This window comes from Echeneis naucrates, chromosome 1 (assembly GCF_900963305.1).
Source record: "Echeneis naucrates chromosome 1, fEcheNa1.1, whole genome shotgun sequence".
Taxonomy (NCBI): Eukaryota; Metazoa; Chordata; class Actinopteri; order Carangiformes; family Echeneidae; genus Echeneis; species Echeneis naucrates.
Genome location: NC_042511.1, coordinates 18,846,066 through 18,873,133, shown reverse-complemented (window position 1 = coordinate 18,873,133; position 27,068 = coordinate 18,846,066). Strand labels below are relative to the sequence as shown.

The following is a 27,068-nucleotide window of genomic DNA, read 5'->3' as shown; positions in this document are numbered from 1 at the left end:
CTTGGCTTCCTGTCTGAGAAAAGGAAGGGGGTGGAGGTACCTTCTACTCTGCCAGTCTGACAGTTGAGGCCAGTGCCATATTCAACATATAGTGCATTGAGGTGGAGTCCTGTCCTGCTGACTGAATCCACTCCAGTGCTTTAGGGCAGCCATGATTCTGTTCACTATTGTGTGCGGCTGAGGGAAGAAGAAAAAAAAAAGAGGAGGGAGCAGAGGGGTGAAAGAAAACCTGTCTCTTTGTGTGGGAAGGACTCAGCAGGAAAAGTGATTTTGTGATTATCAGAGTTTGGTAGCAAAGTGAGGCTCTTCCCCCTGACCTGGAACAGCATCTCATCCACTCTGTGTGCCCATGCTGTCTTAAACCAGAGTCCCATATGAGTGTGCTTCTCAAGCCGGCAAACAGCGACACCCGGGCTTCTCCTGATGATGAGAGCCGACGTCAGAGTGGTTTCCATGAATATTGATGTGGAGGATAGTCTGTTTCATAGAAGAACAGAAGGAGGCAAGATGGCTGCCTTTTAGGATTTGTTAAAGAGGAGATCTAGACGGTTTGTTGGAATTTCTACAAAGTGGAGGGACGTAAAAAGGAGGTGAGGTTTTGCTCAGCGGGTGATTACTCTCTTTATCTTTATCCGTTTTAACCTTTGGTGTATTTTTGGTGGTTCTTTGTATCAGACGAGGTGTAGCAAATATCCCCCACCGTAAAAGCAAGAGCCAACATAATAAGGAGGGGATATTAGATAAAGCTACTCCAACATGGCTGACGATTTCTTTCCTTTTTTGCCAGCTGAATTTGAGAGACACCTTCTCTGTTTCACTGGGTCCTCTGTCTTCACTTAACATTCCTGCTGCTTTAGAAAGCATCATAGAAAATGGTGTGCTTAGTGTGCTTGTTCAGGAGTTTTACTTAAAGCTTCATGTAGATGCCTGTATCATGCTGTTTCTCCCTCTTTGCTTAACATTTCAACCTTGCTTTTTACCTTGCTCTCTAAAAAGACACCTATTATTTAAGGTATGTGAGTATGTGATATGTGTGTTGTTCTATCAGTGAATACCTTTTAAGAAAGGAAACACATTTTTAACATTTATGCATAATTATTGGCTTTTAAAGAAAATGGCATTTTTTTCTTTAAATATGTGTAGATTATTACATTATTTGGCTTCTCACTTATATATGGCTATATATCTATGGCTGTGTAAATGTTTATGTTGTACTTCTGGAGGGAAACTAAATGCAGGAGAGTAAAAGTCAAACCTTTTTTCCAGCATTAATTGCATATTGTCTGCACAGCAGTGGAGTAGCTTCTGGCTTTGTGTATCTCTGTGGATCAGCTTTCATTGCTTTCACCACTGGATGACAAGAAGGCACAAGGGCAAAATCCCAAAGAGAAGCAAGGGTAGTATTGGATAGTATTGGCAGAGTGTAGTGAAGGCAGACAAGGTCAGAAAGCTCTGAAGCAACTGAAACTCGATCCTACTGCACCATTAACTGGGGGAACAAGAATGGTAATTCTGGAGCAGGATTTTTTTTTTTTTTTCTTTTTTTTCGTTTGCCAATAGGGAATGTGTGAAACAGAGCCGTTGGGAAACAACACAGACATGTGTGATGACTGAATGATTTTTTTTTTTTTTTACATGAATTCAATTTGGGTAACAGAATGGTGCTTTGATGCTTTGGCACATAAAAAGAAATAAACTATTGTAATGCAGTGATAGCAGTAAAGTAATCATTTGTTTCACCTGGCAATTAAAGAGTTTTGCATTAGAATGCATTTACCTCTGAAATTAAGCTTTATTTGTTAAAAACATGGTACTATGTGAATTCAGATTTGTTACAAGACATCAGGTCTCATCCCAATTAGCTAACAGGTAATTTGCTGTCAGTTTTTTTTTCTGGATTCCCTAAGTGCTACTTGGAGATTACCATCTGAATGACCCATTAGAATATAACTGATCTCCCTCATGTTTGTGTATTAGGGTTGTGTATTCTACTGACCACAGTTGTAATGTAGCTACAGCATGGCCTCAGGTAAAAAGCAATATCAAGGCCTTGCCTGGAATGTGGAGAATAATGACTGACCTTTAATTGGGCATTGTAGCTTAACAGCGTAGGCCATCTTAAACTAAAAACCTACAAGAGCCACATTAGTTTTTAGCTTTACCTCATGTCAATCCTGAAAGTTTTCTTAAACATTTTTATTTTTGTCTTTACAAAATCAGTGAAATTAATATTTGCATGGAAAATACTTAAGAAAAATACAGTGATCAAAATAAAGCCAGGTACCTGTAAAATGATCACCATGCTTTTGTGATGACAGGGAAAAAAAGGAACATTGCACGCTAACAGTCAAATGTTCCCTTTCCATAGTTAAATTAAGCATTTATTCAAAACTGCAGATGCTGCATTTCTGTGGACACCTTTAAACACCACACACTTGACCCTTTAATGTTTTTTGTATGTCGTTAATGAGAATCCCATTTTTTCCCTCCACTTCTTCCCAAGCTTTTGTACCAACAATGGTGGTGAGCCCCTCTGACGCAATGGCATGACAGTGTTATCATATGGCAAGCACGGTCATTGACTCTGCAGTGTCAACACCGGTGCTTAAGCAGTGCTGTTGCGCATGGTATTCGTAAAGTATGTTGTGACTGCATGTGATCAGGTGATCCACTTATGCGTGTGTGACCAAATTAGGTCATAGCAGTTGGATTTTATTCTTGTTACATATTAAGATGTGAAAATTTTTAATATATTGCTTTGAAAGGCTCAAACCAGCCCCAGCATCGCAGTTCTATATCTTGTGTATTAAGTAGTCAGGTTTGAATTCCTTTAATTATTTTTAATTACTGATAAACAAGCATCACATTACACTCAAGATCTAATACATATTTAGTACTAGTTGGATTGCATCTAACCCAGATTACTGCATACTAACGTTGGCACATTATTAGTGAGTGTCTAGTTTTAAATTGCAATTTGTGTTTCCCTTTGAGTTCAGTTGCACAGTAAATGCTAATACTAGCCTGTGTGCTATTAAATACAAGACATAAAGTGCGCCACTGTAGGTGTTTTAATAAAGCTTTGCATGGCCACTGTTGCATCAGCAGTTGAAGAGACAGCAGAGTATTAATGAACCTTTAAGGAGGTTGATTGGGGGAAGGGCGCAGATAGATCAATCACATGCACATAGCTTCTCTCATCTATCGACACATTCAGATAAAGCTGTGCAGTTGGATTGCTCCTTCTTCATGGCCACAAGTCCCCTTTATGTCACTCCCAGCGGAAAGACAATATGATCTTAGGGAGGAATGTCCAGTTGCCATAGAGTTCTACAACAATGTGGTCTACTTACAATGCCCAAGCTCTTACCCAAACCCTCACCTCTGACCTCATGTCCAGCCCACGCATCATATTTTCAGCAAAAGACTGTTGCACAAATGACAGCGAAACAGGCCCAGTGGCAGGCTAGACATTTTAGACTGCACTACCTGGTTGGCTTGCTGGTCACAGCCCTCCACTGCTTTCCCAAGACAAAATGGCGAGATACTGAGTGGTGTATTGATTTCTTCAATACTGATTTCCCTCTTGCCTGCTATTGGGAGAGAGAGAAGCAGCAAAGCACTCAGTTGCTTATGCACTGGAATCTGGGTGTGATAATACCGCCACTTTTTTTGTCTTAAATGAATTTATAATCAGTAATGCACATCTGTGTGAGTTTTACAGTTAAAAGCTAAGCTGTGAATTAAAAGCAGTGAAAATTGCAAAACAACAAAACAAAGCAAAACAAAAAACAAACAAACATGGATTTACTGGATAACTTTGAATGGTGTTAGGGTTGACAAAATGACAAAATGAGGACATATCACCAAACTATATTAGTTATCAATAATTGCCAAATCAGATCCATCCAACACCCCAACAGAAATTGCGACAAGATATCATGGCTGTGTATCGGTTTATTGGTCAATGCTAGAAGTGCTGGGTAGTAAAAATGCTTTTATGAGCGCGAGATACAAAAACATTATCAGCAATTGCCACACCAGACGCACTGGATCCCAAATGCAACTTGTGGCCTTCTTTTTTCACGAGACGACATGCTGGCTGAGGCGTAATTATGGAGCAAGAGCGATAAGGCGCTGTTTGAGTGACACGGGGCTGGAGAGAGTGTTGCTGGCCCTGTGAACATGTATCGATGTCGGGGTTTACCTCAGGGGTGAGACAGTGAGGGCAGCGACTCAAAAGCTTCCTCCACGTGAGCACACACACATGGCCGCTCTGTTTACAAACACTACCCTGGCATTCGGCAGAGAGCGGCAAGTGAGATGTTACGTAACTGTCCCAAAGCGAATAGCATCTCTTCCCGCTTTTTGCCAAGCCACTCCTCCAGTGCGTGCACAATTTTCTTGAATGGCTTTTTCGCCAGTTCTGCTATTAAATGCATGCACACAAAAAAAAAAAAAAAACACAGAAATGAAGGGCCACAGCCACAACTGCGTCTGTGCTCGAGAACAAGGTGAGAGTGAAGGCAGCCCTTTTCTTATGTTGACACCAGTTTGATAGCGAATAGCTCCCACAAAGGAGGATTCCTTGACAGTGGCAAGTCAGAAGAATAAATTGGCTAAAACAACTTTCGTGATGACTTTTCAAACTCCCTTTACTGTTCCAAATTTTGGGAAGTTAACTGCACTAATTGTAAGCTTTTACAGCCACTTTCATCAGAAAACACATTGCATGTGGTAGGGAAAACCCTAAATCCACTCTGGCACATTTGACTCCATCATGATACTTTCCATAGCGTTACACAGCTTAACGTCAATTAGCGCATTGTTGAGAAAACTTGGCAAGGATCTATGACTAAAGCTAGAGGTAAAAATAATCTGTTGTGAATGTAGGTGAAGTTGAATTACCGCTATGGCTCCTTAAAAGGGATAGCTATAATATAAAAAATAAAAGACAGTCTGGCATTTCAAGACAAGGAAAAAGTTGGTGTTTCAGTCATGGTTTTCAGTGATAGAGAGAGAATTCCTCATTATCTCTTTCAAAAGGATGGATGAAGTGTAATGAGGTAGCAAATTTGATCGCCACTATGCCACAGAGATCTTGAAAAGTGACTTACCTCATGCTAGGATCTGACCCTCAGCAAGATTAATGTCAAAATGTATAGAAGTCAGTCAGTTCCACTTAAATCAAATTCTCTGACAATGAGGAACCTGTTCATAAAGGTCTAGTCCCAAAAGTTTAATCGGAAAGTTAAGTTTTCAGGACAATAGCTTTTCAAAAAGTATCTTCTGTCAAAAAAAGAGGCTAATCTAGATCAAAGGCTGGAAGCTATTGCCCCTGACACATGCAAAGCTTTGTCATGATGTCACAATTTCTAAGGGTAAGGGGTCTGTGGTGGTTGAAACAACTGCTTCTGATGGGCGTTTGTCCTTTTCTAAAATGGCTGTCAGATATGGACATTGTTGCTGCAAGGAGCTCTCATTGAAAAGGTTTGGCCCCATGGCCCCCTGTTGTCTACACAAGGAGCACAAAAGCAGACAGCTGGTCCTGAATGTCATTTAGAAGTGTAACCCGCCCAACGGCTTTGAATGACATCACTAACTATTTCTGAGGGCTTTGAGTGGCTCAAGCTTGATATTAGGTTTCCTAAGTGGAATGTAAGAGAGCAGCACCTGGTGTCACTCCAAGCTGGAGTACTTGATGACAATCAGGCTGCTTTTTGCGTCCATATATGTATCGGTATTGTAAAAGACTCAAAATTAGATTTTTGGTCTGGATCTGAATGGGTATGCACTCCTGAAGGGGATAGTTGTCAGCATTTTTGAACAGTTTACATGCACTTGCTATAGTATCCACTCAACCAATTGTACAGGTAAGGTTGATTTAAATACAGGTTTCTACACGGTAGAACATGGCTGGTCATATTCCAAAAATTTATTTTATAAAAAAATACTCAAATAATGTTTAAAAAGCCACTGGATAAAATCTAATAGTTGTTTGTGATTTGCTGAGGTGTGAGGGTTTCCACCTGATGTCCTTACAGTGACACCATGAATTATAGAAAATATCCTTCACTCAGAAGGATTTTGATTTCCATTCAGTGAGAGTCACATGCCTCCCATTCCGTGGAGGGAAAGAGGGTGCTTAGTAACAGCAGCTTAGGTCAGGCTGTTTAGAAACAAATGTGGGAAAGAATAAAACTACATTCGCTTTTGAGATGACAAAAGTGCTCAGCAAATTTTTTTCTTAATTGGAAATGGCCCAATTCACCAAAACAGTATATTGTGGTTCTTAACTTTTAAGTGGTAAGAGGAAAAGGAACTGAACCAATGCCACATTTCTCTAGTTCTTGTTTACAATAGCATCTATAGGTAGCTCAGACTTCTGTGCAATTGGAATCTGTCCTGGGTTTAAGTCCATTTGGAATTCCCTCACAGCCATGTTGACATGTTTTGACATATTTTAATATCTAAAATAATGTTTCCCTTTGCAGTACTTACTGTTCACCTTCCCTTCCTGTTCAACTGGAAACTGGTTTGGATCCGGATTATGCAAACAGGGAAGAATTATTTGCTAAATAAATGAGCCTGTGACTTAATCACATGCCAAATACTTACAGGCTGGTGGGTGATCATGGGAATAAGTATTGTGTTCATCGCTTGGCTTTGTGTACAGGTTTTCCATGTTGATTGCAGTGGATAAGAAAATAAATCATGAGGAAAATCTCAATACAAAATCTTTCTTCAGTTAACTATTTCCTCAGCTAAAATTTTTTTTTTTCCAAAAATAAGTGAAGTCGCCCAACCCTCCTTCAGAGTAAAGTGGGCTTGAAATGTACTATGTACACGGTTTAGTAGCTCAACACATTTCAAAATGGCTATTTTAAAGATCTGCACAAGTGCAAATGTAAGTTTGTGAATATGTGGCACTATTGATTTACTGGCAGGATCAATGCATAAAGCACATGTGCACACCACGGCAAAGCAGCCCATTCTGCAATCAGCCATGCCTGGATAATGTTTAGACCAGATGGGCTTTGGAGCACTCATAAGATGGTCGCCGTGGCTACTATGTACTCTGAAAGAAATTAACTTTGTTCGGAGCACAGTTCATCAAGTTAGTCAGATATATTGACTGTTGCATAGACAAAGTTTTGAGGGCAAAAAGCGCCAGGCAGTGAGAGGGAGAAGTGCAGTATTGGGAGGAGTTGGGGGGCAGGTTAGTGGGTTTATACGCTCAGAAACCCATTTCTTCATTAGAGTCGCCACGTGATGCAGCTTGTACGCACAGAAAGAGGGTTTAGACTCTGTGTGTAAACTTTGCACACATGGAGTTTCTTCTCAGGCTAAACAGGAACAGTCCAAGACTAACAGGTTCATGAAGTCAGATCTGGGCTAATGTTCAACTGCTATCTACTAGCAGGTTTGACCTCTTCTGGGAAAAACATCTGAGTAAAGGCACAGTTTTACAGATGCGGTTTTGGATTTAGAGGAAAAGCTAATGGTTACTATGATGAACTGTAGCTCTGCAGTGAACAACTTATGCCTGCTATCAGCAGTCATTAAGAAAGTTTCAATATTAGTCAAACATACTGAAAAAAAAATCAGCTAAATACACAACTCTTTTTCCTTTCGTTAAGGTTTTGAGCAGATTTTTTAGAAAAATAACTGCAAGAACTAAAATGCTGATTTAAGTAGCTAATGCAAGAATGTTGTTTTGTGAGTGAACACCTTTCCCCAAGAAGCTGCTGAACAAGTTGTGTCAGAAATGTAGAGGTGGGGTTATTCACGACGTTATTGCAATAGGACTTAAAAACTGCCATAGCTCTCAACTTCCCATTAATATGACGCTCAGTCGCTTTTCAGACTTTTCAGATGTTCTAGACCACAAAAACAAGTTCTAATTCAATGATATGTTGTCTGCAAACATATGAAATGTATGTATCAGTTCATTGAATTTCTGCATCCTAAAATTGGTTTTGAAGGATAAGTCTGACAGTCTCTGGGTCTCTGCATCCAAAATATGGACTGTGTCAAGCCACAACTGTGAAGAGTTCAGCCAGTTCAACCTCAGTCATGCAAACTAGACTCAACAAAACAAAACCAGCCATGTCCTCAGGTCCTTTATAGGTTGCAGCAAATCACTTACCCCAGTGTTCCTCAGAAGAGGACCTAGTGGGGTTTTCCAAGTAAATACATTTTATGTGTATTCACTCTTTACTGAGCTCCACTTACATAAAGCCCATTGAACCCCATACTGTAGATCAGCATAAAAAAAATCATGGAAATAAATTGGCACTGATTTTAACTATAGCTATGGTTACTCGGATGTGGCTTATTATTATGCTTTCAGATACTCTCTGCCTCAGAGTTTGTCATTATATCATGAGGAAGGTCTGTTAGCTGACCAAACAACTTAGATATTTACTTACTATTGTATCTGTACGCTCAGGAAACATTTCCGTTTTTGCTGGAAGTTTAAGCTTTGCATTCCTGCTGAAATGTTTCACACTGTGGGAACCATGTAGTTAAAAAGTAGTTGTTGTAGTTATTATTGCATTCTCATAATAGCTGGGTTTGCAGTCATTATCATTAAAATAAAACCAAAGAGGGCAAAGAGACAAAAAGCTCCAGAGCCACAAAGAAGGCACTGGGAATCTCCATGAGTTTTCCACATCTGTCTTGCATTATACATAAAGGACAATGTAGATTGTACAGATTCGTTTTTCATATGAAGGAGAAGGCTCCTGGGGAAAAAAAGTTTCAAAAGCAAGTCTGTCCTTTGTGTTTTAGTCGCTATCAATTATTTTTGTCCCCAGATACTAAGAAGGAAATCACGCTGCCAATTAGAATTTACAAGTGTTTGTGTGTGTATAACTGAAAATAACAATGGGAAAAAGGGCCTTGAAAATAAGATGGTGTAAATATGACCTAATTCAAATGTGACTAATTGAGAGAATGAGTTGTTTATTGGGATTCTGTTTCTCAGAAAGCTGATTTACCTACAGAGCTGCCTGGATTCTAGTTAACTGTTGAGAGAGAGGAAAGAAGAGGGGGGGGGGGGGGGGGGTCTGTTACTCCAGGCAGTCATGTGATGCAGCCGTCATTGCATCACATCACCTAGTGATTAGCCCACAGTGAGAATCAACAGGAAACTGCACTGCTCTACCTGACAGAAAAAAACCCAACTAGACCTGAGGTTATACAATGCAAATTCAGGTTGTTCATGCAGCAACCTTTATTTTTTATTAATGGAACCAACATTAGTTGCATTGCTAACTCTGCATTCCTGGTAATGGCCCACACATTTATCTGCATCAAGTCAATAACCAATACAAAAGTTCATGCATCTTAATGCAAAACAGAAGTCCCCAACATGAGACACATGGATTAACTGTTAGTTAAAGACAGTAAAAGCTTTAGCTTCTTGATTAAAGCAGCACAAACAAGATCTAACAGTGTTACGCATTATGATATACCTTGCATTCCAATACTTGAACATTTCACATTTCTCTGTCTGTTTAGTTTAAACAATTAGATGAAAAGATTGATAGCCTGGTGCCCCCATGTCTGTAGAGTAAACATGGAAGCTTAGCAGAGTGACTTGATAAAGGAGGGAAGTCCATGTAAAGGTTAAAAAAAAAAAAACATACAGGGTTTAACTATTCCTTGGCTGAAAGCAGTTACATGTTTACAATACAGGTGGTAATGTTCCCAACGTAATGCTCAACATGTTAGCAAACAAGCATATTTCCTAAAATCTCCAAGACCACTGTGGTCTGAAAAGCAAGGAAATGGCAGGCTGAATTAAAGCTCTGACCAGTGTGCGTGTCTGTGTCTCTGTGTGTGTGGTCGACTTTTATCTTGGTTTTTTCATTCTGGATTTTACCTTCATGTTTAATTTGTTTGGATGTTTCTTCTGTCTGTGCTGGCTTGAGGGCTATTGGAGTGTAGGCACCACATGTTGCTAAGTTTCCTCATGTGGCAAAAAGCACTATAAAGAAAATGTTACCAAGATCTGCCAACCATGCAAAATTTGGAGGATTATAGAAATGACTGTAGACAGGGGGGCATCTGTTTCTTAGGCAGGGCTCACGGTGTCTTGTGGTCCGAGGCGAGAGCACGAGTGTACCAGCAACTATGTATGGTGCATTATACACTCCATGAATGTGCCATGTGACGTAAATCACAAGTGTTCCCGTGCCTGACTGCGAGACTATGAAATCCATAACATGAATTAACATCTGTCCCTCTCTGCCTGTTGAGCATTTGACCATTAGAAGCACAGTTTACTTCACACTTCAGCATTAAAACTTGGTGTGTTATGACCTTCAAGACTTTCAAAAAACTTTACCTCCAAAACTCTCCTTTCTGCATTTAGACATCTCCACAGATGTCCAAAAGAATAATCAAAACACTACCTAAATTTGGCAAATGTATATGGAAGTCCTCTTGTCTTTGCCAAAAGAGCTGTTTCAGGCCATTTAATGGTATGACAAGAAAAACAAAACTCGACCTTTAATTTAAAAATTATCTTTCAAAATTGTGTACAGTTCTGGAGCCTATATAACTGTTGTTTATCCAGCCAGCTCGATTACAGAGCTGTGAAAATATTGTCAGAGGTCAAGAGGTTTACAGAGAAGTGAGTCCTTTGCTATATTTACAGGAGGGATTTTAAATACTGTAGAATGCAAGTCATCTGACCTAATTAGACTGGTAGGGGTTGCTAAGGATGGGGTTTCACTCCCAGCACTGCTGCATGAAGTCTGAAATGTCTAACTGGAGTCTGGCAGCATATACAGTCATTACAGCCCTACCAAAAATTGATGCTACAAACAAAGGAGTAGGTTTTACCAAATCATCACTTTATGTTTGTTTGAATAAGATGTGAGATTAATTTCCCTCAAATTCAAATTCAACGTAAGGAATTTAAATTAGGCTCATACAGGTAAAATCTGCAACTTTTGTTACTTGGATTTTGTTTTGCACCATGTGTAAATGAAAAATGGGCTGAGTAAGTTGGCACTTCGAATACAGTGTTCACAAAAGTAATAAACATAAAAATAAAATATACATATATATTTGGTTTCCCAAATACAATATAATAGACAAATAGGAACACAGGATTCCACTTTTCATCAATATATTATCAATACCTGTTGTGTTTTCAGATCAAGGCAGATTTAATGCTGTAAGTTAAAGCAAGTGAGAGTTTGTGTTTACTATAACTATCAGACAAATTTATGACTGACTTAACTAACTGCACTGAAGTATCGTGGTTGTGTTGTTAGAATATTCAGTCAAACTACATTAGGATGAATAATAGTAGGCTACTGATTTCCGAGGTTTTACCATAACTAAGTGCCCTAAAATTTATAGTCCTCTGGCTGGATACAGGCTCCATGTTATCTTTTAAACAGGAAGATGTGAATTGACCTCTTTCGCCAAAGAAAAGGAAATCTCTACTTGAGATTATGGTTTATTCTTGTAGCTATTCTACAAAGCAGTAGTGTGGCTCGGCAAGTGGGCGTTTGATTTACAAGGCTGCTCTACATCTCCCCTTCTCCCTTCGAAAACAGGGCTCCGTAGCCCAGCTGCCAGGGCCTCAACCTGAAAGTGCAGAGACCTGAGTCTCTCAGCAGCTGTCGTTAGTGGTGAATGTCACATACGGCTGCCAAGTCACACCAAATAGACCCCATCTACTATAGCAGCTCTCATATTTCACTGGCTCTCACTGGGAATAACAATTTTAAAATAAATAAATAAATAAATAAAAGCAGTGTGAGCCCAGCAAATTAAAACTTTGTCACACTAGTTTTAGGAAGATCCAACTTCATGCTATTGAAGGAGATGGGGATAGATAAGTATATTACCAATGTTATTTGATGTGTTTTTCGTATATTTGGATGGACAAAAAGATCATATTTTATCTAATAGACAAACAAGTTGCAATCAGCAGAAGTAAATCTATATTAAAAACAATGCACCTAATTGTTAAAATATGGCTCCACTGTCATGTGCATTAACTGCAGGCCTTAAATGACTCTTGTGCAAACTGTGTCCATTGTTTTACAACACTGATCACGCTGTGTCCATGAGTCCATCCTCGCCTCCGGGCTTCAAAGAACTAAAGGAACTGGCCAGCTATAAATGCCGGCAAATACATAGCTGCATGGGCAGTCACTTTGGGCAATGACTGTTTAGATTTCTACAACAGCACTTAGTAGCCAGGGTCATAACTACACAGATTAAATGATAGACTGAACAGGAGGGAAGTAAATAGAGGTACCGAGGAACCTTTAGTTAATTACAGGGAAGAAGACTATAGGTGAGGCTGTGGGAGAGAGAGGGAAACTAAACAAAAAGCACACGGAGACAAAGAAACACAACTGGGGGGAAAGAAGCTTTGTTGGGAATTGAGCCAGAGTCTTGCAAGTTGAGTTATCTCATAAACTCACACAGAGTATACATTTCACTGGTGGACATTAGCTACGAGAAAGAAACCCCAAATAGATCAAAGGATTATAACTTCAGGCAGGAATCCTACTAAAGTCACTGCTACATGGTGCTTGGTTTAGTTCAGTGCTCTGCCTCTGATATAAAAATAGATCTCCTTGCGAATCTAATAAATAATAAAGAGTAAACAGCCACTAATGCCAAAGGGCACATTCAAAGTTTGACTTATACTGCATAATTGGTGTGAGTATATGTATGTTTCTACACGCACACGCGCACACACTCAGCTGGGATCTCTGGCTTTGTTCTAGGTTTGCAAAGATTTTTTTTTTTTTTTTGTTGTTGTCAGTGTGGGTGTGTCCAACTGTGACAAGCTGCTTGGATCCATTCAGTCCTTTGTAAACCCTGGACTGTCCCCATAGGATTGGAGCCGCACTAAAAGCCGCTTAGCACCAGTACCCACCTCCTGACTTAGTTAATGATTTGCAGACTGGACCAAGGGCCAGACAAAACAAAGGAGTTGTCACATGGGGTCGGGAAGTAGTATTCACTCGCTTATCTCATTGTTCCATTTTCAGGGATCTAGAGCTTTACATGTGAGTGAAAAAAAAAATGTGTTTAGTCCCTTTTGTCAAAACACCACAGTGTTTCCATAGCGAGTTTGAAGTTATTAAGTAAATATTATTTTTGTTTATATTAAAAACAAGTGGAAAATATTTGGCTAATAGATTTTATTTCATAAGACCTTTTCTGGGTCAGATTGTAGTCTCTCAAATTTATTTATATAATGCCAAATCATCAAACAAATTTACTTCAAGGCACTTTACTCATAGAGCAGGTCTCCATAGAGATGGATTTTGTTAAAATAAACTGCAACTCTGAATGACTATAACACAACCGTCTCTCAGCAAGCACAGAAAGTGATGTTAATAGCACATTATAAAATTAGCAGATCTGCCACAGGTATGCAAATATCACACTGTAAGTAAATATGCCTTCTGGGTGCAAAGATTGTTTCTCATTCATCAAAAAGAACCATGCACATTGCAAAACTCCCATGAGGTGTTCGCATGCCCATTTGTCAAAATAAAACATTTCAATTTTAATAACTTTGACATAATCATGAAGAGGCTCTGTGTCACTTCTGATTACAATGCTGGTGCTGCTATCCTGCTGTGGCATTTTACATTCATCTGTGTCTCACAGCAGCAGAAAGGAGATTAGTTCTGCAACTTGTTGCCCAAGCAGTTCAAGACCTTTCAACTTCATGTTACAGTGCTGTCTTAATATAACTCACAATCTTAATAGTAATTTTCTTGACCTTTAAAGTTTAAACTTCCTTCTTATAGCAGGCAGCTTGTGTTCAGTTGTTCCAGTCCTTGACTGTAGGTGGACTTTTCATTACAACAGCAGAGTTTCCTATGTACAATATAAGAATTTGAGGGTTTCTTTTTTAGATTATGTATATAATTCTGTATCTATAATCCCTTTTTTAATTATGTGAATCTCAAAACAATAACATACAGAAAATGTGCTTAGAAAATATTTTATTTTATTTTTTATGTATACATAAATATGAATGAATGAGGCTGCTCACGCACACAGTCACAGCATGATGTCTTTGGACAGGGGGAGGAAATCCACGCAGGCACTGGGAGAACATGCAAACTCCACGCAGAAAGGCCCCAGGCCTGGGAACCGAATCTGTAAACTTCTTGTTGTGGGGCAACCACTATGCTGGCATGCTGCCCCTAAATTGTAATTATCTAATATATATTTCGGACATCTCCACAAATTGAAAAGCATTAAAGAATCCTGCTTTGGCTTATGGCTATATTGTACACACTACATAATTAAGATAATTTTTATCAAAAAGGTCTGGCAATTTCTGGTTGAAATGGATTCTCTGCACACAAACATTTTTCAAAGAAGGTTATCCGTCTTTGGATGAAACATGTCCTTTGAAGGCAACAGCAATTTCTCACAGAATCATAAGCATCTGTAAACAGTTCCAGATGTGATGATCAGCCTCAGTGATGGAGCACGATTATGCCAAATGAAACATGCCATGACATACCTCAAATATTTAGACTTCCCCCCTCCGCATTTTTCCACCAAACATCAGTTAGTGCCTAAAGTGAGCCTATAGTTGGTTTACATTAACAGGAGGGCTTTTTTTAGGAATCGAAAGCTGGATCCAATTATGCTTTCAAAGGCCGTATAGCATAATTTTCTAAACTTGAACATTACAGCCAGCAGTTGTGACCCAAGCCTCCATTCACAGCTCCAAAGACATGTTTAATTTTTAAGAACACACATACTGTGCTATGCTAAATTAAATATGTCAGAACATAAATCAGGAGTAGTTACAGTTATAACCACTTACCTTCATAACATATTAATAATGGATACTATCCCACTGTTTTGACTAATAGGCATACAGTATGACAATAATTAGGTTTAGGAGAACACCTCATTATATGACCGGATTCGCATTGAACACCTCAAACAGCTTTTTTTCAATAAAATCTAGAGTTAACCATTAAAAAAATAAGTAAGGTGCACATTTCATTAATAATGCATTTTATTAAAATGTTTCATTTTATAACAACTGAAAATGATAAATTATATTATGATCAAAAAAGGCCATATAGTTTTCATACCCAACAACCTTATACAGAGGATGGTAATAATGCTCTCATGTGTTTCTACGGTATGTAGGAGGAAAGAACAATCATTTATGTCAGGAAATCACATCTTAACTTGTTTTCAACTTCTGTAGGAAAATAACAGCTTGTTTTGCATTTGGTATTAATTATCACAAGTTAAATAGCTTGTGATTATCAATGGGTAAATAAATTTAAGTAGTTAATAAAGATGTATGCTATGGTCGGAAATATAACTATGTGAGAAAGAGAAGTCAAATTAGTTTGAATGGCAGGTTTTTGCTGTGTAAAGACATCTGATCTCCATTTACTTAATGCTATAAACTGAATCCCTCTTGGTGCTCTTCAACTGCCCATTCCTTTAGCATCTGCAGGAGAGTTGCTCATAATTATGATGGATTAGACTGCAGCTCTTTGTGCATGCACACTGCAATTGTTTTGCAGATGCTGCGGATGTGACATGCATTAATAATGGAGGGTGGCAGACAGATATCAATATTCTGTTGGAATCACTGGAGTCTATTTGCTTTTGGAAGAGAAAGAGAGCACATGGGAAGCAAAATGAAACCATAAGTTAATGTTGCTTCTTAACCTTTTGAACTCTTATTTTCCACACATTATGCTTATTACTTTTTTATATTACTTTGTCTAGACTCACAGCTTCAAAACTACAAAAATCCAAAGTTTACTCTTACAGTTTTATTTACCTGCTTTTTCAAGCATTTTTTCATGAAGGAAAATATTGTTGACACTGAGGCAAAATTGATTTCTCCTGTGTTTTGAATGCAACATTTAATGCCCAACTGAGAGCAGACAGGAAGACTGATTTAGATCGACACTTGGCATGTTCACCCACATTTTCTAACCAAACCCTTATTTTCAGTTTAAACCAACTCCACCAACATTTAACTACATTAGATTAATTTGCCAGACGTTTTATGTTGAGTTGAAAAACCATTTAGGTTGATTAAGTCAGTGTGGGAAACATTCGAGGGGGTGAATCGAGCCTTGTGTCAAGAAGTTATAATGAGTCCAGAATAAAAAGTTGAGCCTGGATAACGAAGGCCTCAAACTTGGGAACCGAATAGTATTTGCATATTTGACATCACAATGTAGTAAAAGCGAGGAATACAACTACTGAACAGCTGATGAGCAGCCAACTCCTCCTCCCATCCACCATCTGGAACATTAACCTTGCATCCTACACTCTTTAATCAACTAGACTTATGTTTTGTTAAATGTATTCTGCCTTTTGGTATTTAAACTAATGGACTAGAAAAAAAAGTTATTTCATTAAAATTGTATTATATATTGCAAGTTATTTGAAACCTGTGCAAAGAAATTTTCCAACCACCTCTGCTTTGAATGATTTATGTGCATTTTAAATTAAAAACTCCTTCACTCATTTTTTTTACTGCCACTTATAGTACATTGTTAGTGCTTCTGTATAAATTGACTGTCCCTGTCTTCTAATATTAAGTGAACAGTGAAGTTGAATATACGCAACCGTTGTATGAATTCAAACATTACACGAACTGGTTGATGGTCAATTTGGGCTGAAACAGTATAGCAGAGCATGTCATTAATATTCCCCCAGTGATTGTAAAGCTGTTGTTGTGAGTATTTGGGCTATTTTGGTAGTTATTAGAATTGCCATCTACACATAAATAACACAAAGTGACAGTTTTCAGTTTAAGATAAGGTCTTGAAAAAAAAAAAACAACAACACAGCCTAGATGATAGCCACTGAAAGTGTGACCACAAAACATGGTGTAGTCTCAGAACACTGAAAATAGCTCTATGACGACCTCTGATCGTATCCTGGTCGTCTTTCTCACTTTACACTTGCTATCTGGTCTAAATGTGGATGAGGGAAGAGATTAGTGTGAATCCAGTTCTATGACAAATTACCAGATGACAAACATTCAGTGCGAAGTATAAGCACATTACTGAATACCCAAATACTGCAGCCATATTCAGACTTGTAAAAAGGTGTTTTTTTGCAAAGTGTTAGCAAAGGTGGAGTAAAAAAAGAGGAGACTTCATAAAAAAATTCACTTAACATAACCAATTCACTGCTGAAACCTAAAAAAAAAACATACTTTATTCAAATATTGCATTACTATGAGGAGCAGATTTTGTTAAGCAATACTGAATTTGTTGCATCAGGGTATAACCACATTATACATATTATATACAGTGAAGTATTTGTTATTGTGTTTGAAAATGTAACTAACGAAAGAATTATGTCACTAAATATTTATTTCCCGCACTCTTTGCAGGACCAACAGAGGGCAGCCCTGTGGATGGACTCTGAGCAGGCCAGATGGAAACAGAACAGGCCAGACATGAGACGGAAGAAAGTTTGATGTTAGCACAATTTGGCACGGCTCGCAACATCCCTCATAAATTACAGAATGGAGGCCAGTCTTCATCGGGAAGTTCTGTACAGATCACTGGGGATACGAACTGGAACCATTACAAACATGGCACAGGTACCAACTCCATGAAGAGGCACAGGGAGAACTGCAACAGCTCTTCTTCAGGACAAGGCCATTTTGATCAAGGAGCCTACATGATGAACGGGGAACTAACAAATGGAGAGTTGAAGCACGCCCTCAATGAGCAGTCCTTAATGGTTCACCAGCCCAAAAAACTTAAAGTAGATTTGGAAATAAAAGGAAATGTTGAGATGAGCTCTAGTTTGGTTGACAGTTTTCCTGAGTTGGCAAAACCAACAGAATTTGAATGCAATGACCCACATACAGATATTAAGTTAGAAAACAGGAACTGTAATTTTCAAAATGGTGATATTTTCTGCCTACCAAGGGGTAAACAGGTTTCGATTCCAAACGGTGCTATATCACCCTCGTCAACCATAGAAAGCACTCCAGGTGATCTTTTAGAGAAAACCTTGTCTCAGTATTATCCTGAGCAAGTGTCAATTGCACAACAGACATCTGGGTCACAACTGGATGCTGTTAATGGGTCACTGGTTGATAAGCTGCCCAGTGAAGGTGCTAAACCCCAGTCTTTAACCTCAGGATTGCCTAATTCAGCACAAATGCCTGACTTAAAGCAACATCAGTCTGGAGCATCTGTCACTGCTGAAGAAGGCAAAATGTACAACTCTGTCAACTATATTGTGAATGGATACACCAACAATTTTGGAGCAGACCACCAGCAGAAACAACTGAAACAGCAGCAGCCACCTTCTTACTCCGGTCAGGAGATGGCTCTAGGTCAGTTGCCTGGTATGATCTCACCAGTAAGTACTGCCAACAGCTCAAAGCAACAGCAAAATGGCCCACAGTGTTATCCAAATGACACAAATCCTCAAGCTGTATTTGTGAAAGATAACCAGGAGTTTAACCAGAATTCTTTTCTGGAGCAGAGTGCTCCTCTACAAGGAGCAGAAAGAGCTGGATGTGGACTGTTTCCCAACTCTAGCATACAAAAGATGGGGCAAAATGAAGTACTTGGATCTGGTCAGCATCAGCATCATAGCAGTGGCAGGGGCCATCGTTATGGGATTCAACGCCAGAACTTTAAGCAAAATGCTGGGAAGCCACGAGGAACTGACAATGGAGGATCCGTGGGGCCTGGTCTGCAGCAGTGTCATACTGGGTTAGAAAATGGGATGGAGAATGTGTCTCAAGAGAGCACCGACTTATGTTCAACTCCCCATCAGAGAGGATGGATAGAGCTGAACTCTTCACATTCCCAGCAGCAACCAGCAAGTGGTCCAACATCTCAGGCACAAGGGCAGGAGATGTGGGGTGGCTTCCCTGCTAAACCTCAGCCCAAGCAGCAGGCAGCTAACCATCAGGTTCATGGCCAGATGTTGGAGCCAAACCCAGCACAACGATTCCAGACACAAGGTGTTTTCACAGATAGCAGCCAGAGATCTAACAGTTTCCAGCAGCAGCAACAGGACTGTCTACCAGCCCAAACTCACTGTGCTCCAGCCCAGCACAATACTGGCCCTGAGTGGAAGGAACCAAACTCTAAAGTACTGCAAATGCAGCAGCCTCGACCCCAGAAAATATCCGAGCAGTGCAACTTTCCCAACAGTCAGCAAGCAGACAGCCACTACCACAGCCAGATGCAGTCAGAGCACTTATGTGAAGACCCTGACCTGCAGGATATACTGTCACCTGGGTCTGGTTTTTTAGCAACACAGCAACAGCAGCACTGTCACCTTCAGCGTCCACTGTCCCACCCACCACAATATGAAGGGCAGAAACTGAAGTCTCCCACTTACAGACCTCACAGTCAGCCTCTACCAGGTCAGCAACAGCTTCAGCCCAGCCAGTTGCTAAAAGACATGTCTGCTCAGTCCTACAATCAAAACAGCCAGCATGACAACCACACAACCTTCAGTTACAATAACAAAACAGAAACACAACAGTTAGATCAACATCAAAGGCAGTATCCACCAAACTCAGGCAGCAGCAACCTCAAGCAATTTCAACCACAGCGGCCTACCAACCACTGCCAGCAGCCCAACCACACTGACTTCCCCCAGTCCTCCACACAGTCACAACCTCACTTACCACAAGGTGCGTTAAACCAGGTTTCAACACAGTTGTACCCTAAAGCTGAACAGCAGATGAGGACGTCATGCACTCAGTTCCAAATGGGACCTCGACTACCTCCCGGACCTCTAAGTCCCCATGGAGACTTCCAGAGGCATGCAGCGTTGCGTATGCACTTGTTACAAAGGCAGGAGCGTCAGTGCCCTCCTCATCCCCCTCAGAGCACTAGTGACTCCAAACATGGCATGAGAGCTGTGAAAATGGAAAATGGTCCCAGATTCGAGACACACTGTTCACAACAGCAGGAGCAGCAGTTACAGATGCGAGAGGCAGGCATGGGTGGAATGCATGTGAAAGAGAATCAACAAAACCTGTGCACACAGAGTAAGAGGCCGGGGAGCATCTTGGCCTCTATGGAAGAAACCCTCAACCAGTACCAGCTTTCACCTGTGTTTGAGAATAAAGCCCTTGTCATCAATTCAGCAAATAAGGTCAAGGTGGAATCTTCTGGCCCTGTTACAATCCTGTCAACCAACACTGACCTGAGTGGAGCAGAATCATCTGCAGCTTTTGCAGCTGCTTCAGCCACAGGTGCCCTAAAAAAGATACCTGATTCCACTCCTAAGAAGGAACACCTCTTACAAAACTTTATAGACTCTCCTGTGAAGCTACTAGGTACCCCTCTAAAGAATCTACTGGATACCCCCATGAAAACACAATATGATATTGCATCCTGTCATTGTGTCGGTGAGTCACATAATGTTTGTTAGGAAACAAAATAAATCATTTGGTTGTGTATGTATTAATTTATCTTCCATTATGATATTTAGACCAAATCAGTGAAAAGGATGAGGGCCCATACTACACTCATCTGGGATCAGCACCGAGTGTTTCTGGTATACGGGAGATAATGGAGAAAAGGTTTGTCCCCTCTTGAAAAATTCATCATTGATCAATGATTCATCAATTCAATCATTGTACTTTTGTTTAATGCCTTTATTCTGCTTTGAAGGTCTGGTCTAACTGGTCATGCCATCAGGATTGAGAAAGTAATATATACCGGCAAGGAAGGAAAAAGTACACAGGGGTGCCCCATAGCCAAATGGGTAGGAATAATTTTTGCAATCATTTGAGAGAAATAGATGAATCAACAGCTCATGTATTTGCCTAAAAAAACACCACGTTCACAGTGTGTAATATCTGTCATATTTCAGGTGATTCGTCGAGCCAGTGTAGAAGAAAAGCTACTGGTGCTGGTGCGGGAACGCAATGGTCACACATGTGAGACAGCCTGCATCATTGTGGTAATCCTGATCTGGGAGGGCATCCTGCCCAGCCTTGCTGACCGCCTCTACCTCGAGCTAAGTGAAACTCTAACAAAGCATGGCGCCCTCACCCAGAGACGATGTGCTCTCAATGAGGAGTAAGTAATACTGTCTTATAAGCAGAGATGATAAAAGCAGTTTTCCCATTCAACAGAGCTGAAATTTTTATAAATGTAGCAATTTCAGGTGTATATTATATGTATTAGTAGCCAGTAAGCTAAGCACATTCACATTCATACATTGTTTTGAAGAATGAAATTGTAACTGTTACTCATTTCTTCCCAGTAAGTCACAGGATACAAATTTTCAATGTGATTGTCGGTCATCAGTTTTGGCTACCAATATCGCACGTTTTCATTTTTGTCATCCCTATTCAGGAGGACCTGTGCATGCCAGGGATTAGATCCTGAGGCCTGTGGTGCTTCTTTCTCCTTTGGCTGTTCTTGGAGCATGTATTACAATGGCTGCAAGTTTGCCCGGAGCAAAATTCCAAGAAAATTCAAGCTACTCGGAGATGATGTGAAAGAGGTATTTTGTGTAGATGTTTAGTCTAATCTGCACTATCACATCACTATAGCGTCAAAGAGAATTTGACTGCTGATTTCTGTCTTTTAGGAAGAGCGATTGGAGCACAACTTTCAAAATTTGGCAACCATATTGGGTCCCCTGTACAAAACTTTGGCACCTGAGGCTTATGGAAACCAGGTGAGTATAGGTGGACGTTGTGCAGCATGTTTGCCTATTTAAATGAACAAATTTTGAAAATGTTAGATAAAAATTTCCTGTTTCTCAAAAAATGAATTTCAATCAAATATAAATAAGGCTGGGTTTTAAGACCATATATACATATATAAATAAGAGCAAGAATTCACTGCCTCTTATACATTGATCCTTATGATGTGAATGGGTATCTGATAAATGAGTTTTGTCATGATTTATCAGAATATGTTTACTGACCTTGAGAAACCCATAGTTTCTTACTCCAAAGTATCCCTTGCCTTTCATGTACACAGGTAGAACATGAACACAGAGCGACAGATTGCCGTCTGGGGCTCAAAGATGGCCGGCCTTTCTCTGGGGTCACTGCTTGCCTGGACTTCTGTGCCCATGCTCACAGAGATCTCCACAACATGCAGGGTGGTAGCACTGTGGTAAGTTGGACCTGGGTAACAGATCTCTTTCCAAGTATCTTGAATGGAATAACAAAAGTTAACTAGTTTTTTTCATTTCAGAAATTTTTATCTCACTATATTTTTCCAGGTGTGTACATTAACAAGGGAGGATAACAGAGAGATTGGAAAGATACCAGAAGATGAGCAGCTCCATGTCCTTCCTCTTTACAAGACTTCAAACACTGATGAATTTGGCAGTGAACAGGGCCAGCAAAAGAAAATCAAGTCAGGTGCCATTCAAGTACTCAGTACCTTCCGCCGCCAGGTGCGCATGCTCGCAGAGCCCGCCAAGTCTTGTCGGCAAAAGAAATTGGATGCTAAGAAGGCAGCTGCCAATAAGAATGCCATGCTGGACAGCTCTAATGATAAGGCAGAAAAGATCCTTGCGGCCAAGTCAAAAGCTGGCACTAATGAAAATATGGCAGGTAACATAACATTTATTCTAATGCATTTCATACTCCACACTTCATATAGCAAGCATATATATATATATATATATATATATATATATAAATAAGGTCTTTCAATATCTTCATAGGTTCTTATTAAAAATATAATAGATCAGCAAAGAGAATCCAAATTTACAAAAGGTGTCAATTAAGTGATTGGAGGTTTTGGGATTATTATTGCAACTGCTTAGGCTTTAAAGGTTTTGGGTTTTCTGTTTTCTAGGACCTACCCCACAGCAAGGTCAGCCAACACATCCTCTTGGGGCCCATACTCAGCAACTACAGAAACAGCAGCATCAGAGCATTCTTCCCCCTTATCCTGGTTCAACAAATGCAGCCACTTACCCCAGATTCCCAAACCACCCTGGGTCTTTTACAAGCACTTCCAAACCAGGCAGCATGTTTCCCCCTCAGCCACCGACACCAACCAGCCCATATGCCTCCCCAATCCATCTATCAAACTCCTACATTAACGGATCAAATCGTCCATACCCAGGTTACCAATGTAATGGAGGAATGCCACTTGATAATTACCATCCATACTATGCTTCGAACCCAAAGCACATGGACATGTACCGACAACAGCGGCCAACACTTTACTCAGAGCAGCAGTTCGGCGTGCATCAGCGTTATGAGGTCAGCTATCCGCCAAGATACAGTGAGCCAGATTTACAGGTCAATGGTTACAATACTTGCAACATGAGGCCCATTCACCCCATGAGACCATACACCCCTTATGGTCCTAATGGAGCCTCAGAGGCTCAATTCATGGATCCCCTCTCAAGAGCACCTTCAAGCCATGGAGGTCTAGAGTATGCAGCTGCTGTGGGCAAAGGCAGTAAGTTTGGAGGATACCAAAATCCATACCTATCTCACCCACAGCTCTTAACGCCAGGCAAGGATCCCTTCCATGTACAATTCAAAACAGAAATTGGCATGACTGGCCCACAGATTTTTCCATCTCAGTTAAGTGGTGGGTGTTTAAACACTGAGACACAGTCAGGGTTAGGTATGCCTAATGGAACCCTGTTGGGCCCTGGTATAAAGCAAGAGCCTGGGACACCACAGACACCCACAACACCACAAAAGCCAGAGATGTGGTCAGACAATGAGCACAACTTCTTGGACCCTGATATTGGTGGCGTGGCAGTGGCACCGAGTCACGGCTCAGTCCTCATTGAGTGTGCAAAACGGGAGCTCCATGCCACAACGCCCCTTAAAAATCCAGACCGCAACCATCCAACACGAATCTCCTTGGTCTTTTACCAGCACAAAAATATGAATGAGGCCAAGCACGGCCTGGCACTATGGGAAGCCAAGATGGCAGAGAAGGCACGGGAAAAGGAAGAAGATGCAGAGAGAAATGGCTGTGAAGGGACCCCTAGCAGAAGCAACAAGAAGGGGGTGAAGAGGGAGCACACAGAGTCATCAGAAAACACAGGAGAGCCTCCTTTCAAGCGCTTTATCCAGGCATTAATGGAGGGGTCCTTGTCCTGCACAACAAACACCTATGTCAGTACATCTCCATATGCCTTCACCAAGGTCACAGGGCCTTACCGTCAGTTTGTATAGAAAACACTCATTAAGAAAATTAAAGGTGCTTTATTTATGACAAAGACCACAATTGCCACTGGCCTCATCTAAGCACTCCTTCCTATCTATAACATTAACATCAGCGTTGCAAAGAAAAAGGAGTCTGTGATCAGATGCATGTAAATCACCTTTCACATCAGGTGTTTCACCTCAAACAATCAAGCTTTACTTGTTGACTCTACCAAGGATGTATTTATTTTTGTTTGGCAACTTTTGCAAGATACACACTGTAAAAATTTTCAGGTGCTTTTAGTCTGATCCATAAGGGGCTAGTTTTACTGGAATCAAAGTTTCATTTGGCCTTGGCATAAAACACTGATTTTGTAAGTGACAACATTCAAGGTGCTTATTCCAATGTTTTTAATGCAAGGCCTTCATACTATAAGCCTGACACACTCTACGAGTGACACTTCAATGGCTCATATCAACTGGACACTGAAAATACAATCCCACTGTCAAATCATCAGTATCATAATGGTTTTTGGCAAGTCAGTGTTTCTGAGAGCACTTTTTGATAATAAGAGTTTTGGTAATCTCTCTATATATATGAAACCTCTGTTGACACCATATTGCTGTACTGACAGCAATAAATTTCCTAGCACTGCTAAACTTAAATTGACGAATTTAAGAGTTGTATTCGCAATTGATGAAACAGAGTTCATCCAAAAGATTTTTTTAAAACTATCATTGTGTTGGTGCTTCTTCAACTTTCCTGTCCTTTATACGGTAAATTGAGCCATTCTAATGGTGCATTTAACATTTTGAGGAAAAAAAAATTCCATGTTTGCGTGATTTTACTTTTTGCAGGTTTTCTATGTTGTCAACAACTGTTTTTAATGTTCCTTATAATAGGTTCATTCAACAAACCTGGATTGTGAATATTACATGTAGTTTTATGTCGATTGTGCTTAGTAAATGTGCTTTTATACACTGAGGAACATAAAACAGGGTAAGCTCAGTGTATGTTTCAGAGGGCAGCTGGCTTGCTGTGGGGTCTTTAATTATTGTAAAATAAACAGGACAGATTTGTACAGTAAATTAATTTCCCTTTTTGGAATTAATGTTATAGATTTTGTGTTGTAAAGAATGCTAACAGCCTGTTTCATTGCAATTCTTTGGGTTTCAACTGATTTTATTTCATAAGGTGCTATTCAACCTACTAGAAACATACAATGTGAGACTCTTTGAGCAGTGAGAAGGCTTTTAAATAATGTACAGTACAAACCTGTCATATACCTCAAAACTAGTTTGGCAATAGGATTTGAACATTTTTTCATTATTCCTTTGTATATTAGTTTCAAAAATGTTAACAGTTAAACTCCAGGCCACCAAAAAGGCATGCAAGTTCATTTTTTACTTTCTTATTGATCCAGTAGAAAGTATAACTTGAACTTGAATTTTGATGTTACTGCAGAATCAGGGACATTTTCAACAAATTTTGTATACATCTGCATTGCCTGTACTCATCTAGTTACTTCTAGTTACTACATACGTCTAATTGAGGGGTTTCCCATTGCAACCTGAATCCCAATCAGATTCTTATCTACTCCACACAGACAAAACTTATTTTGTCAGGAAATAAGATACTTAGCTTATATTTTAGCTAATAGGATGGTGATAATCTTTTAAAGGTAATTTGAACATATATGCACTGAGTTGATTAAAGGGAAAATATGATATTGTCAAAGTAATGCATTTGCTTTTGCTATGAGAAGTCCAGGGCAATGATTAACATAGTTGCACACCTTATGCGTGTGTATAGCAAAATTTATTTATAACCACTACACAATTGTATAATGATTTTTCTTCCCTATCTGTCTGATTTAATGAATGCGATATATAATGGAAAGACTGTCGTGTTATAATAACTCATTCCCCCTCTTAAACAGATTCATTTTCTGAAAGCACTTCATTTCTTTTTCAGGAAAACAAAAGTAATAAAGAATTACAAAACATTTTATTTAAACATATTGTAAATGTGTTTTTAAAAAAATTAATAAATTATGTCACGTTGTACATACCAAGAATTTGTATTGCAGGAATACAACTCATTCTTTGATGTTGATGTATGATCTCCTTCTGTCAAACCTGACCCGCAGCTCCTCTTTCAACAATCCTCATCATATCTTATCCATTGATTGTTTCAGGTTAAAGTTTTCATGATTAGATTATCCAGGAAGTATTTGTAAATATTATGCTCACTGTCACAGCAATGTTTACAGTCATAACATCCTGTTAGCTCAGACATTAGAAGTTCTATTTTTTTTTTTTTTTTTAACTTTCCGGTTTTTGTAAAAATAAATATTACATTTAAAAAAAAATTAATTTCATTGTACAGGACCCAGCTACAGTAGCAGGTTGTGGTTGAGAAAGCCAAGGTGTCTAAGATATAGCGGGTTAAAAGTATAGCCATACTTGAAGATGCTTCAGAGTGTTTCTGAGTCAGTCAACATTACTTGAATGACTTTCTGGGCTTAACCAGTGCACTTTGGGTGCTCAGCTCAAAGGTTAAGCTAGCAGTTGATACACACCAGGACTTTTTTTTTTTTGCAGTTGGACACTAAAGGTATTAAAAAAAAAAAAAATGTGCAACATTTTGCTTGTCATTTTATTTTTTAAGGCTTTCCTAGTTCTCCTGAAGTTTGGTATGCTACAAAAAAAAATGAATTACAGATGGGTATTAATACTGTAAGTATTGTAATGTACTGAATGCAGTTTATTTGAAAGCTGTTTATTATATCATTCCTGATATTGCTGAGATGGGTGTTTTTCTAATAAAATTTATATTTATTTAAAGCAATCTGATTTGTTACTCCAAGTTAATACCAACATCTAAATTCTGTGCATTAGCGTCCAAATTTTTAACCTT

The 27,068-nt window shown here is 39.5% G+C and overlaps 1 protein-coding gene across 1 annotated transcript; it reads left to right on the top strand.

The window, feature by feature from the left end:
• Positions 1–250: 250 nt before the first annotated feature.
• On the top strand, positions 251–26,999 carry tet2 (tet methylcytosine dioxygenase 2). The gene is made up of 10 exons (XM_029497307.1): positions 251–590; positions 17,405–20,407; positions 20,491–20,581; positions 20,673–20,766; positions 20,875–21,083; positions 21,363–21,513; positions 21,601–21,690; positions 21,999–22,136; positions 22,246–22,582; positions 22,830–26,999. Exons 2-10 carry the CDS (start codon positions 17,449–17,451, stop codon positions 24,176–24,178), a joined length of 5,418 nt encoding a protein of 1,805 aa, XP_029353167.1. The 5' UTR covers positions 251–590; positions 17,405–17,448; the 3' UTR covers positions 24,179–26,999.
• Positions 27,000–27,068: the final 69 nt, after the last annotated feature.

Bases quoted from the DNA above. Each gene is read 5' to 3' on its own strand.
- tet2 (XM_029497307.1), top strand. From the start codon at position 17,449: ATGGAAACAGAACAGGCCAGACATGAGACGGAAGAAAGTTTGATGTTA. The intron at 21,084-21,362 runs GTAAGTAATACT...ATCCCTATTCAG, and splicing joins CGATGTGCTCTCAATGAGGA to GAGGACCTGTGCATGCCAGG. The intron at 21,691-21,998 runs GTGAGTATAGGT...TCATGTACACAG, and splicing joins CTGAGGCTTATGGAAACCAG to GTAGAACATGAACACAGAGC.